This window comes from Podarcis melisellensis, assembly GCF_964234715.1.
Source record: "Podarcis melisellensis genome assembly, chromosome: 16".
Classification (NCBI taxonomy): domain Eukaryota; kingdom Metazoa; phylum Chordata; class Lepidosauria; order Squamata; family Lacertidae; genus Podarcis; species Podarcis melisellensis.
In genome coordinates, this window is record NC_138533.1 from 33,409,459 (window position 1) to 33,421,510 (window position 12,052).

Consider the following 12,052-nt stretch of genomic DNA (forward strand, 5'->3'; position numbering starts at 1 on the left):
TATTCTTAAGAGGGTCTCTTCTCCAGTCTTCAGAGAGTAGCTAGAAGTGGGCAGGCAGAAAAAGGCCCCCCTTTCCTTCCACTCTGCAGTTTTAATCTGAAATCTTAGGCACAGTACTGCTTCCAGAGCTCAGAAACTGCTCACCCTAATGAAATTCCCCATCACAAAATGTGCCTAGAACAATGGGAGTTTCGACCACTGCTTCCAGAGTTCCAGATTCAATAGCACAGCGGCAAATTTCAGTTGTGCAGTTGAAATTGATTTGGTGCTCTTCTGCAGCAAACCTTCTCCGCCCTCAAAACCAGCCTTTTTGCAATCTGGAAAGTGACTGGAAAAGCCATGGAAAGTGTGGGACGACGACGATTACTGGGCACAACAGTGTCTAATCTCCCTGCAAAAAAATCAGAACGAATCTTCAATAAACTGCCTATGTTGTCTAACCTCCACAGCAAACTTTGTGGGAACAAATCAGAGTGGATGTTCAATGAACAGGTTTTGCTCTCTCTACTGAATTCGGTTGTCTTTGCTGCCCTCGTCTGGCAAGAAATGAAATTTTCCAGAACAGCCTTTACCCTGGTTTTGAAACTTGAGGCGTCAGTTTTTTTAAGGATCCAGCTTATTTCTGTGATCATAAGTTGTTTAAAAGGATGCGGGTGGTGCTGTGGTCTAAACCACTGAGCCTCTTGGGCTTGCTGATCAGAAGGTCGGCAGTTCGAATCCCCGCGACGGGGTGAGCTCCCATTGCTTGGTCCCTGCTCCTGCCAACCTAGCAGTTTGAAAGCACTTCAAAGTGCAAGTAGATAAATAGGTACCACTCTGGCGGGAAGGTAAACGGCGTTTCTGTGTGCTGCTCTGGTTTCACCAGAAGCGGCTTAGTCATGCTGACCACATGACCCGGAAAAACTGTCTGCGGACAAACGCCGGCTCCCTCGGCCTGTAAAGCGAGATGAGCACTGCAGCCCCAGAGTTTTCCGTGACTGGACTTAACTGTCAGGGGTCCTTTATCCTTACCTTTTTTAAAAGTTGTTTTAAACTGCTTTAAATATTGTGTTTTAAGGTTGTGCAACACCTTGGCACTTCAGAGGGAAGGACAGGTAATCAATAACAGAAATAATATTGAGTCTACAGGCTGAAAATGCAGGGAGGTCAATCTGTGTTTCAGATTGCATGATGATTCACATCAGCATGGTTGCATGTGTTTCTGAGTAGCCTGTGCTCCATGGGCAGAGATGGGGCCTTGCTCTGTCTAGACAGCTTTACGTTTTCAAATCAAAACACATCAAAATGCAGGATTTCTCAGGAAAGCACAGGGTAGGTGTGAATTGTGGCTACAATAATGCATGCATAGTTTCACAAGCCAGAGTCGGGGATGCACTGGTTGCAGGATTCCCAGTTGCACCTGAAGACTCCAGGGATGGCACCTGTGGGCTTCTGCACTCAAAGCATATATCCTACCATTGAGCTGTGGCCCTCCACCAGCTGCATCTGTGATAGGAGCCTTTAAGGACGTCACCACTTTCTGAAACAGATGTGCCCGGGCTGGATTTTTGGTCTCAGTCCTCCGCCCGTGGAACCACAACCACATTTTTGTAATGGTGTCTTTACCCCTTTCCTTTTCACAATTACCATGCAAACAGAATCGGCCACCAATGTACCCAGCCTTTCACCTCCCGCCCCTGCCCACTATAACCGACAGCGGTTTCCTTCTTGCTGTCTTTCAAATGTCCAAAGCAATATAGACCTCTAATGAATATTTCCGATGGCAAGATGAGAGTCTTTATTCCTTTTTGGGGGGTGGGGGAGGGGGCGGTGTGGTGGGACAAGGAAGTGAGGAGACAAGGATGGCCGGGGAGTGAGAAACCCACAGATGCTGCTGTCGAAGCTCATTAACTTAAAATAACATTATTCTTTTTTTCATATATATTTTTTTTACAAAAATAACCAGAAAGGGGAAATAAAATAAAATAGAGGCTGTTCACTTCTCATGGAGAATCTGAAACATTTTCCTTCACGTTCCTAGGAATGTTAACTGTGTCGCTCATTTTAACGGCGTGTTGCATCCTGTGATTTTGTTCTTTGTTTTGCTTTATTTCTAAAAAAATCTATTTCATCCCTTTTATTTGCATCCCTGAATTGCTGCGGTATGTTCTGGTCCACCTGACACCCTCTGTCATAGCGATCTCTGAAGCTGTGCCGCTGTCCAAAGGCTGGCCAAGGCGAGGCCTACGCAGAGTCTGAGAGCTGAGCCGGATGAGGGCCTCCCGGGAGAGGAAGACGTACAGGAGCAGACCTCGCTCTCGGAGCGGCTCTCGTCGTGGTGCCCCTGCCTGGACCGGCCCCCTGTCCTGCTGCTCTCGGCCGGCTCAGGCGAATCCGCCTGCATGTCGCTGCACACCAGCCAGTCTCTGGCAATGGATTGTGGGTAACCGGGCTCAGCTTCCAAGTCACTGTCCATGACTTTCCAGTATTCTTTTCCCTTGAAGAAGTAGGTTGCCCCTGGAAAAGGAAGCAAAAGGGGAACCTAAGAAGAGCCTTGCTGTCACGGAGCAAGTCAGTCAGTCCGTAAATCACACAGTTCAAAGCCAGAGTTAACTCGTTATTAGAAGAACATGATTTTCACAGACTCGGCTGGGTTTCAGGCCTAATGAGCACAGCAGCTCATACCCTGCAGGTCCTATGCCATGAAATCAGTTGCTGAGATTAGAAGTCTGCCTTCCTACAGCCATCTATGTCTCCTCCCCTCCAGGGCTTCATCTAAGCAATCAGAGAGTGTGCCTGAGTGCAGCCTGTCTTTGCTCCACCCATTTCATCCCTTTCCTGGTTTTGGGAAACGGAGAGGGGGCCTTGTTGCAGCAGAAGGAGGGACACTTGTGACTCTTCATTAGCCTGATTCATTTCTGCCTCTTGACCTCTCTCCTCCCACTTGCCTGCCTCAGCTTCTGCCTCTGATTCTCGACTGCTGTCTGCCACGTACTCCCCCAGCTCACTGAGCCCTGTTACCCTTTCAGCTTCCGATAGCTCCTCTTCCTGGTCTTCTCCACTCATCATTGTCCCACCACCGCTTCCCGGGCTCTGAGCTTTCTTCCCTTTATGGTTCCCCAGCTGGTTCCTCCCATCATTCCTCTCTGCATCCAACAAGTCCATGCCACTTGCTGGACCTGATTCATCTGGTCTGGTCTCCTGTTCTTGCAGAGGACAACCAGATGCCTATGAGAAGTCCACAAGGAAGACTCAAGCAGAGTCCTCATTCATTCCCTTTTCTCAGAAATATGTGGACTGGAATCTTACAGTCTTTTCAGTGAAAGGGCAGTAGCCTTGTGTGCAGAAGGCCCTAGGTTCAACCCCTGGCACATCTGGGCAAGGCTGGGTGGCACATCTGTCTGAAACCTTAGAGAGATGCTGCTAGTCAATATAGGCCAGGCTTTCTCAGCCTCAGGTCCTCAGATGTTGGGCAACAACTCCCATCACCCCTAGCTATCAGGAACAGTGGTCAGGGATGATAGGATTTGTAGTCCAACAACTTCTGGGGACCCGAGGTTGGGAAAGGCTGCTATAGACAATAATAAGTTAAATGGTGGAATATATGGGAATTTAAGAAGAGTACTGCTGGATCAGGCCAAAGGCCCATCTATTCCAGCATCTTGTTCTTACATTGGCTGCCCAGATGCCTATGAACATGCTCTGTAGCCACAGAATGCTAGCTGACCTTGGTGGGGAATAAGTTAAGAGGCTGAGCATGCAGGACAAAATGTTGGTTGATCCTTGGGAGGTGGAATGGAATGCAGTATCCTGGCAATGGGCATGGCTGGAACCCTCCATTGATGTGTTCCATGTGGCAACCTTTTGTTGTAGGCCCTGCATGCATATTTAAAATATTGCAAATTTTTCAATTTGAGTTTGAATTTGCAAACTGAAGGCAGATGGACACATACAGTGGACGCTTGGGTTGCGAATGTGATCCGTGCAGGATGCATATTCGCAACCCGCATCTGTGTGTCTGCAAATGCGCAGGTTGCAATTCGGTGCTTCTGTGCGTGTGCAAAACGTGATTTAGCGCTTCTGCGCATGCGTGACTGCCGAAACCCAGAAGTAACCCGTTCCGGTACTTCCGGGTTTTGGCAGTCCGCAACCCGAAAAACCAGAACCTGAAGCGGACACAACATAAGGTATGACTGTACTTCATAGGTTCCATTACATAATTATTCTCCCTCATACTAGGGCTGCCACCTTTTAACCTGGCATCCTATGGACAGTTGGCCATTTCATGCCTCCATGGATCAAAACTATTAGGCTATCAAGAGGTTTGCTGTGACCACAGCAAAAGCTTGTGCAGCTAGTTACATGGTGTTAATTACTTTAATTATTAAATACAAGTTGGGAGGCACACACACTTGTTCTGGCCTTTATGTTGTAGCATTCTGAGCACAGGGCGAAGTCTCGCCAGCTTGATGTGAAGCCCCTCCCTTCTCCCGTTTGATCCTGTGCTTAACACTTACCGTCGGACCACCGCGTGGCATCATCCAGCCCACTGGGGACCCCCTTCCACAACATGGTCTCCAAAGGATAGCCAGGATCCATCCTCCGCTCATGGTCATCATAGCACCAGTAGAGAGTGTCCTTAAAGAAATAAGTCTTGTCGTTCTGGGCCCAGGAAAATGCAGCGTCGATGCCTCCCGGTGGCAAGCCAAAATCCGAGATGGGCCGGGGGTAACCTTCCTCCACATTATTGTCCTTGAAGACCCAGTATCTGTCCCCTGGGGAGAAGAAACAGACAGGTGGGTAGAAATGTTATTCCTGCTGCACAGCACAGAGCTAGCTTCTAAAAAAGAGAGAGGCTGTGGTAGTCTTTAGGTCTGAGTTCACAACGCTCCAGGAGGAGCAAATGCCCCAAAGTTAAGCGCGCGCACACACACACACACACACACCACTTGCTGAGGAGTCTGTTTTAATGAGGATGTGTCCATATGTCTGTGCTTTTCTACTGATGTTGTGTTTTATTGGCCAGAGGGAAGACATCCTTACCGGTGTATGAAGGCAAACATGTTCCCTTCTCACGAGTTTCTAGTTAATGCATATGTGACTTTAAACCACAAGAGGGCACTCTTTGTCTAGCAATCCAGCAAGCACTTGTTTGTAAGTCTCTCTAAGTTAACTTCACCCCTAAAAGCTGAACTATTTTGTTTGCTGTTCTCTACAGAGAAGAAATATGCTATTTCTCTCCTCAGCCACTCATTGTGCAGATAGTTCCTGCATGAATAAAGCCTTTGAGCTCCAAAACCTGTGAGTGATCTTTTCAATTTAACTCACTCAAGCTGTAGGTATGGAAAAACTAGAAGCATCACCTTACTCTTATATGCCTACTCAGCTGCATCAATCTGCAGAACTGGACTGCTACAAGTGCCACACAATGTCCATTTCACACTTGTAAGGAGGCATCTACTCTTTGGAACTCCCTGCCAATTGACATCAAGCAGTCACCTTCAGTGTACACTTTATAACACCTGCTAAAACATTTTTATTCAGGCAATCCTATCCATATATGTTTTAATCTGTCTTTGGTTATTTTTTATTTTAATTATATTTTGAATTCCTAACTTCCTGGTTCTAACTCTTTTTTCAATGACAATTTTAATTTAATTTTTTTTTTAAAGCACTTGGAGGTTTTTGTACAAGCGATATATAAAATGGTTAAATAAAATGAACTCAGCTTTTCCCAACTTGGTGCCTTCTAGATGTTGCTGGACTACAAAGCCCATCTTTTCTGACCAAATGGCCATTCTGGCTATGGCTGATGGAAGTCCAACAGCATCTAGGGGGTGCTTGGTTTGGGAAGGCTGCAGGAACTAAACGTATGTCCTCTAATGAATTTCTACAGTGTGTCTTCCTCCACAGCAATATTTTAGAATTTATATATTAAGAGATAGTAACTGCATTTGGGCATAATGATAGACCATGGTTTAGCCTCTCCACAGGATCCCACTTTCCGTCTCTGTTTCTTGCAGCCACAAGGAGGAGATCAGAAGCTTCTGCTGTGGTTATCCATTAGCTGTAACTTGGCAGGTTTTCCTAAACTGTGGTTAATCTTAAATATCAGCTTCATAAACAATGGCTTGGCTTGTTTTCACTAATTAACCATAGTTTATTGTCCAGATTCAAATGACATGGCAAACTGTGGCAACTCAGAAATGGAAGCAAAGCTTTTCGATCTCAGCCTTGCAGCCAAGGGAAGCCTAGGCTTGTTCCAAACAAGCCCATTAACTGGAAGAATGTTCCCAACTCGCTTAATGGCCACCCTGTGAGATAAATGCATTGAGATGGAAATGGGAAACCCATGGCCCTCCAAATGTTGTTGGACTACAACTCCCATCCTTCCTGATGGGGGTCATGCTGACTGAGGCTGATGGGAGTTGGAGTCCAAATCTCTAGCCCTGCTGTAAGGTAAGCAGAGTCTACCTAGACAACTTGGGGACGTCTGAAGGACTTAAGGTCAGGTAGGCCTGCTGTAAATTAAAATGCTGAGGCTCTTACTTAGATTATTAGCGGGAGATTTTGGAGTTGTGAATCTAGCAAAGAACACCTCCTTCCTACCTGCATAGACTAAGGCTAAGACTACAGCAGCCTTTCTCAACCTGTGGGTTCCCAGATGCTGTTGAACTACAACTCCCATCACCCCTAGCTAGCAAGACCAGAGCTCAGGGATGATGGGAGTTGTAGTCCAACTACGTCTGGGGACCCACAGGTCGAGAACCGCTGGACTACAGTATTGTCTGGTGTGGGGGAAAGGTGGACAAAGCAATCTCTGTCCCCTTCCACTGTTTTGGTTGGTTGGGGACCAAGGAGACTTCCCAAGGCTGTGTGTGTTTTGCCTTTCAGTTCTTGCTGGTTGTGGCTGTCCTTTCCCGATTAGCCAGTGGAGGGCAGCATTGCTCAGTCAACGAGCCAACACCAGGCTCTGCTAACAATATCCTTGACACATGTATAATTCCATGTTTGTGTCATGTTTCCAATAAAGAGGAGTAATCCCTCTCCCTGTCAACTCCTGCCATGCCATCTGATTTCAAGGGGAAGAAGACAAAGATGCAATTTCTTATTGTGCCAGTGACTTTATGCGGAGGCTTTCTAGGTGAGTGAACTGGGGGGCATGTGCTCACTTAGCAGTATTGGCAAGCCTATGTGTAATTGCCAGCCACCATTCTCAGATGCTGGCAGAACAATGTGTCTGGGTCAGAAAGAGGGGTGGAGAAGAAGTTTGGTTCAGTTTGCACTTAAAGGTGTGTGATTCATAAATGAACCAAAATGCAGCGGTCCTTTGAAACTTGCACTTTTCTGAATTTTGCAATGCAGTTCTCCAGCCAAGTGTCCTGGGCTGGTGGATGCAGAGGAATGGTGTGAGGAACCAGCTGGGAAACCCCCAAGGGAAGAAGGTTCAGAGTCCTAGGATTGGTGGTGGGGCGATGTTGAGTGGTCAGAGGCAGAAGAGGACTGGGAGGAGGAGGTAGCAGAAGAGGGAACAGGGTTTAGTGAGCAGGGAGAGTCTGTGGCAGAGACAAGTCCAGAATTAGAGGCAGAAGCTGAAGCAGAGGAAGAGGGAGGCCAAGAGGCAGAGAGGAGTCAGACTAGTGAAGAGTAATGGGTGTTTCCTCCTGCTGCTGTGATAAGCTCCCCTTCTCATTGGTCTCCCGGAACTAGAAGAGGCATGAAAAAGGCGGAGGAAAGGTTGACTTCAGGCAGGAACTGTCTCTGATTGCTGGGGAAAAGCCCTGGAGAGGAGGGGAGTTAGATGGCTGTGGGAAGGTGGGGATTTTCGGTCTCGGAAACTGATCCATGGGGAGTACTGGTGACGAGCTGCTGTGCTCATCAGGACTGGCACTCCACCAAGTCTGGGCAGACGCTGTTCTTGTTAATAAAAAGTTAAGTCCAACCTGAACAGTGTGATTTACTGATCAGCTCACTCCTGTCATAAAAAATGAGGTGTACAAAAAACTATATGTACTAGAGTAAAGTGCGCACAAAAATGCATACATGAATAAAAATAGCAAACAAAACTGCATTGCACTAGAAGAAGAGGAGTTTGGATTTGATATCCTGCTTTATCACTACCCTAAGGAGTCTCAAAGCGGCTAACATTCTCCTTTCCCTCCCACCCCCACAACAAACACTCTGTGAGGTGAGTGAGGCTGAGAGACTTCAGAGAAGTGTGACTGGCCCAAGGTCACCCAGCAGCTGCATGTGGAGGAGCGGGGAATCGAACCCGGTTCACCAGATTACGAGTTTACAGCTCTTAACCACTACACCACACTGGCTCCTGGGGGGAAATTGTTTTGCGAAAATATGTAGATTAGGCAAAATTGTATTAGGATAAATTTGCAGTAAAATACTAATGAATTTGCAGCAGGATATATATATATATATATATATCACAAATTGATGTAGACATGTGAAGAACTGAACCTAATATGGGGAAAAAAACAAGAAAGTGAAACTTACATTTTCGCCCCATCCAGAGTCAGAAGGAGTTGGTGAAATGTTGGCTGGAGGCATGTGGTGACAACACCCGGCGCAGGCCAATGATGTCATCAATCCATGACAAGCACTATTCCCCCCCCCCCCAGTGATGTTCTTAGGAAAGGACTTGAGGGCATTTCGGAGTAAATGAAGTGATGAACATTACCATCTAAAGCTAGAGTGGGGGACCTGTGGCCTTTGAGATGTTAATGGAGTCCAGCACCCATCAACACTTTCCATTGGCTAGGCCAGTGGGATTTGGAATGCTGTGAATGTGTGGAATGCCACAGGTTCTCCACCCCTGATCTAAAAAGAGGCTTCCTTGCAAGACCATGCATTCCAAAGTCTAAAATTACCCAGGTGTGCCACAGCTCACCACAAGACATTAGTAACATGCAGCTGGGAAAGCCCAGGAGACTACTAGAGTGATGTTCAGCCTGATCATCTGGAATCAAATCAAAGCTTGTCATTTGAGACACATAATTTTCTTCCAGCTGCGCAATCTGTACTCTAAAGCTTAGAGTTGAGGCTCAAAGAGGCTTAAACACAGTGGGAGGACAAAGAATATGGGAATGCCAAAGAGAGGGTCACCTACAACTGTGTCAAATGCTTTCTCTTACCTTTGAAGAACACAATCTTGTGGTCATGGGTTCTCTCATAAACAGCATCCACGCTGTCCAGGTTCAGAGGCAGCCCGCGCCAGAAACGGTGGATCTGAGCTGGCTGGAGGGAGACCAGATGTTTGTTGCGAGTCAGTCTCCAGAAGTATTTGCCTGGATGAAGAGGCATTGGTTAGTAGGAGATTGTTATGTACTGAGTTGAATAGGATCCAAAATGCAGCAGTCTGATTGGTCCTAGAACAATAGGATCCAAAATGCAGCAGTCTGATTGGTCCTAGAACAATGCAGCAGTATGATTGGTCTGCAGGAGCCATCCAATCCAGCTCTAGGTGGAAGTGAATCCACAACCTGATTGGCCTACAGGAGAATCCCGGAATTAGCCAATCACATGCAACCCATTGTGTAAAGAATGTATATAAAGCAGATATTTTGGGGAAACTTTCATTCCTCCTCACCACTAGGAGCTGAATAAAGAGCATGAAATCCACACTCGACTCCGAGTATATTCCAGAGATGCAACTCTTTCTTCCCCAGGGGCACGTCTTCTCCCTTGACAAATGTTATTGTTGCAGCCCTCTGAACAACAGCTGGTTGAAGGAAGCTTGTGGTCAGAGCCTGAACAGCCTTTGTGGTTTTGTTAGCATTCTCATGGGTAACCTCCTGTTCGATGCACATGCAGCAAAAATCCCATGAGAGGCGGGGAAATGCTTTGCTAACTCAAGATGGCCCTTGCAAGTCTGTATTCAAGGTGGCTTGGCTCCTTCCTGACTTCTGCAATTCCAACAGGTGGTGACGTAGTCTTTCAGAAAATTGGATCCTAGCCTAATAGTGCAGAAGGCAAAAGGGGGGGGGGAGCCCACACCACAACCCCCTCTCTAAGCTCTTCAACATCTGCAGGGCGGTTCAATTTTTTTTCTTTTTAAAAATACAGTTGTAAGGATTTATTTCATCAGCTGGTAATTATGCACCACTTTGCATATTTGTTTTATATGACACGGGCCGATGCATGAATAATGCATTGGAATGCAGTCTGGATAGCAGCAATTACAAATTCTTTGAAGATGGTGGGGTTTTTTCTTTTTTTAAAAGGACGGGAAAATTAAAACCTCAGCCTTCGAATTGGGTGCCCTTTGCATGTTTATGGGAAATGCATGCAATTAGATCGAGATGTTCTTTGCATCCCTAATGAAGCTTTTGCTACAAAAAGGGCAGCTTCCCAATATTTCTGGGAGAAATATCGCCGGGTCATATCGTTCCTCCCCGGCCTCCCCCTCTGAAAAGGTATTAAACACCCAAAGTTCAAAGTGTTCCAAAGCTAATTTGTCATAAATGCTGTCAGGAACACAGGGGAAGTGTAGCTTAGCGGGAGAGAATATGATGGTCTGCATGCAGAAGGTCCCAGTTTGTTTTCTGGATAACCTAATCCAGGTTTCAGGCTCTTTCCTTCATAGAGAAGGACAGGAGGAGCTCTGCAGGGCGCTGACTAGTTAAAAAGCTGCCAACCTCCAGAAGAAGACTATTCTCTCCCTTTTTTTTGTAAAGTTTTTTTAAAAAAATTATTAACTTCATACTCTTCTGATAGTTATCCTTGCCCTTTCTTTGATTGCCTCCCTTGGGTCAATTTCTAGATTGCAAGACATGGGCCTGTCCTTTCATCCCTTGCAAAGTGAGATTTATGTGGGTGGCATTTATTATTCCTCCTCCCGGAGGAGCCAGCAATCTCCTGGCCTCACCATCCCCATCTGCAAAATGGGGCTAATAGTGCTGCTGTCCATTTCACATGGCTGCTCTAAGGATGTCAGGAACTGGCTGGACACTGAGAAGTCTGGAGGCTGAATGCTGAGGAGTGGGGCACCCAGAGAAGTGGGGGTTGGAGACCGACTTGGAAGAAGGGAATCAGTGATCCGTAGGAGCCTGTTACAGCTGGGAGATGAGAGTCAGAGACAGGAGAAGTTGCAGGACTGGAGAATGAAGAAGAGGTGCAGAAGGAGAGAGAGATAGCTCAGGCTGGTATCGCGCCAAGGGCTTCCACACATCCTCCTCCTTCTCCTGACCCCACCTCTCCTGCCCCACTGTCTCTCAGGACCAGAAGAGGAGTGAAGAGGGAGGAGCAGAAGCCAAGGTCAGGGGCGACGCCTTTTAGTTGCGGCAACTGCCTCATTGGCTGCACACCTAGGAGAAGTTGGGAGACATAGGACTGATGGACATGCCTTTCCCTAACTTGATGATAAAGATTATATTCCTCGCTCGGGATATTTGGTGCCTGTTAGCGCCAAGACAAAGGGCTACTACTGTAATACTGAACGTGAAATATTCTGAACACTCCATAAATACTAAATATGATGATACAGTTGTTGCTAATGATGATATTATTATTATTATTATTATTATTATTATTATTATTATTATTATTATTGTTCAGGCGGCGAAACGTACAAATATAATACGGGTTATGTCAGGCTGTCAGCAAGTGACGCTTGCTAGTACCCTACTAGAATGATAGTACACTGGAGGCAATGCATCCATGTAGGTTATTGGGGCAGGAAGAGATTAATATACAGTATATATAAGATCTAGAATACAGTGGTGCCTCGCTAGACGAAAAGAATCCGTTCCGCGATTCTCTTTGTCTAGCGGTTTTTCCGTCTTGCGAAGCAAGCCCATTGACAGCTTAGCGGATTAGCGCTACAGCTGTCTAGCGGCTTCTAGCGATCAGCTGTTAAGCGGCTTATCAGCGGAACAGCTGATAAGCGGCTTAGCGGCTTAGGAAAAGGGCGAAAAAAGTGAAAAAAACCCGCGGGGGGACGCAAGATTTTTTCGTCTTGCGAAGCAACCCCATAGGGAAATTTGTTTTGCGAAGCGCCTCCAAAACGGAAAACCCTTTCATCTAGCGGGTTTTCCGTCTTGCGAGGCGTTCGTCTTGCGGG

At 46.6% G+C, this 12,052-nt stretch overlaps 1 protein-coding gene across 1 annotated transcript in view; it reads right to left on the reverse strand.

Moving 5' to 3' along the window:
• Positions 1–1,753: 1,753 nt before the first annotated feature.
• Positions 1,754–12,052, reverse strand: part of MMP17 (matrix metallopeptidase 17) — a 157,786-nt gene continuing 147,487 nt past the window's right edge. The window contains exons 8-10 of the mRNA XM_081893365.1: positions 9,126–9,278; positions 4,497–4,754; positions 1,754–2,496 (exon numbers count right to left, since the gene is read on the reverse strand). Of these exons, the coding sequence (XP_081749491.1) occupies positions 2,171–2,496; positions 4,497–4,754; positions 9,126–9,278 (737 nt within the window). The 3' untranslated portion in view covers positions 1,754–2,170. The remainder of the gene's footprint in view (positions 2,497–4,496; positions 4,755–9,125; positions 9,279–12,052) is intronic.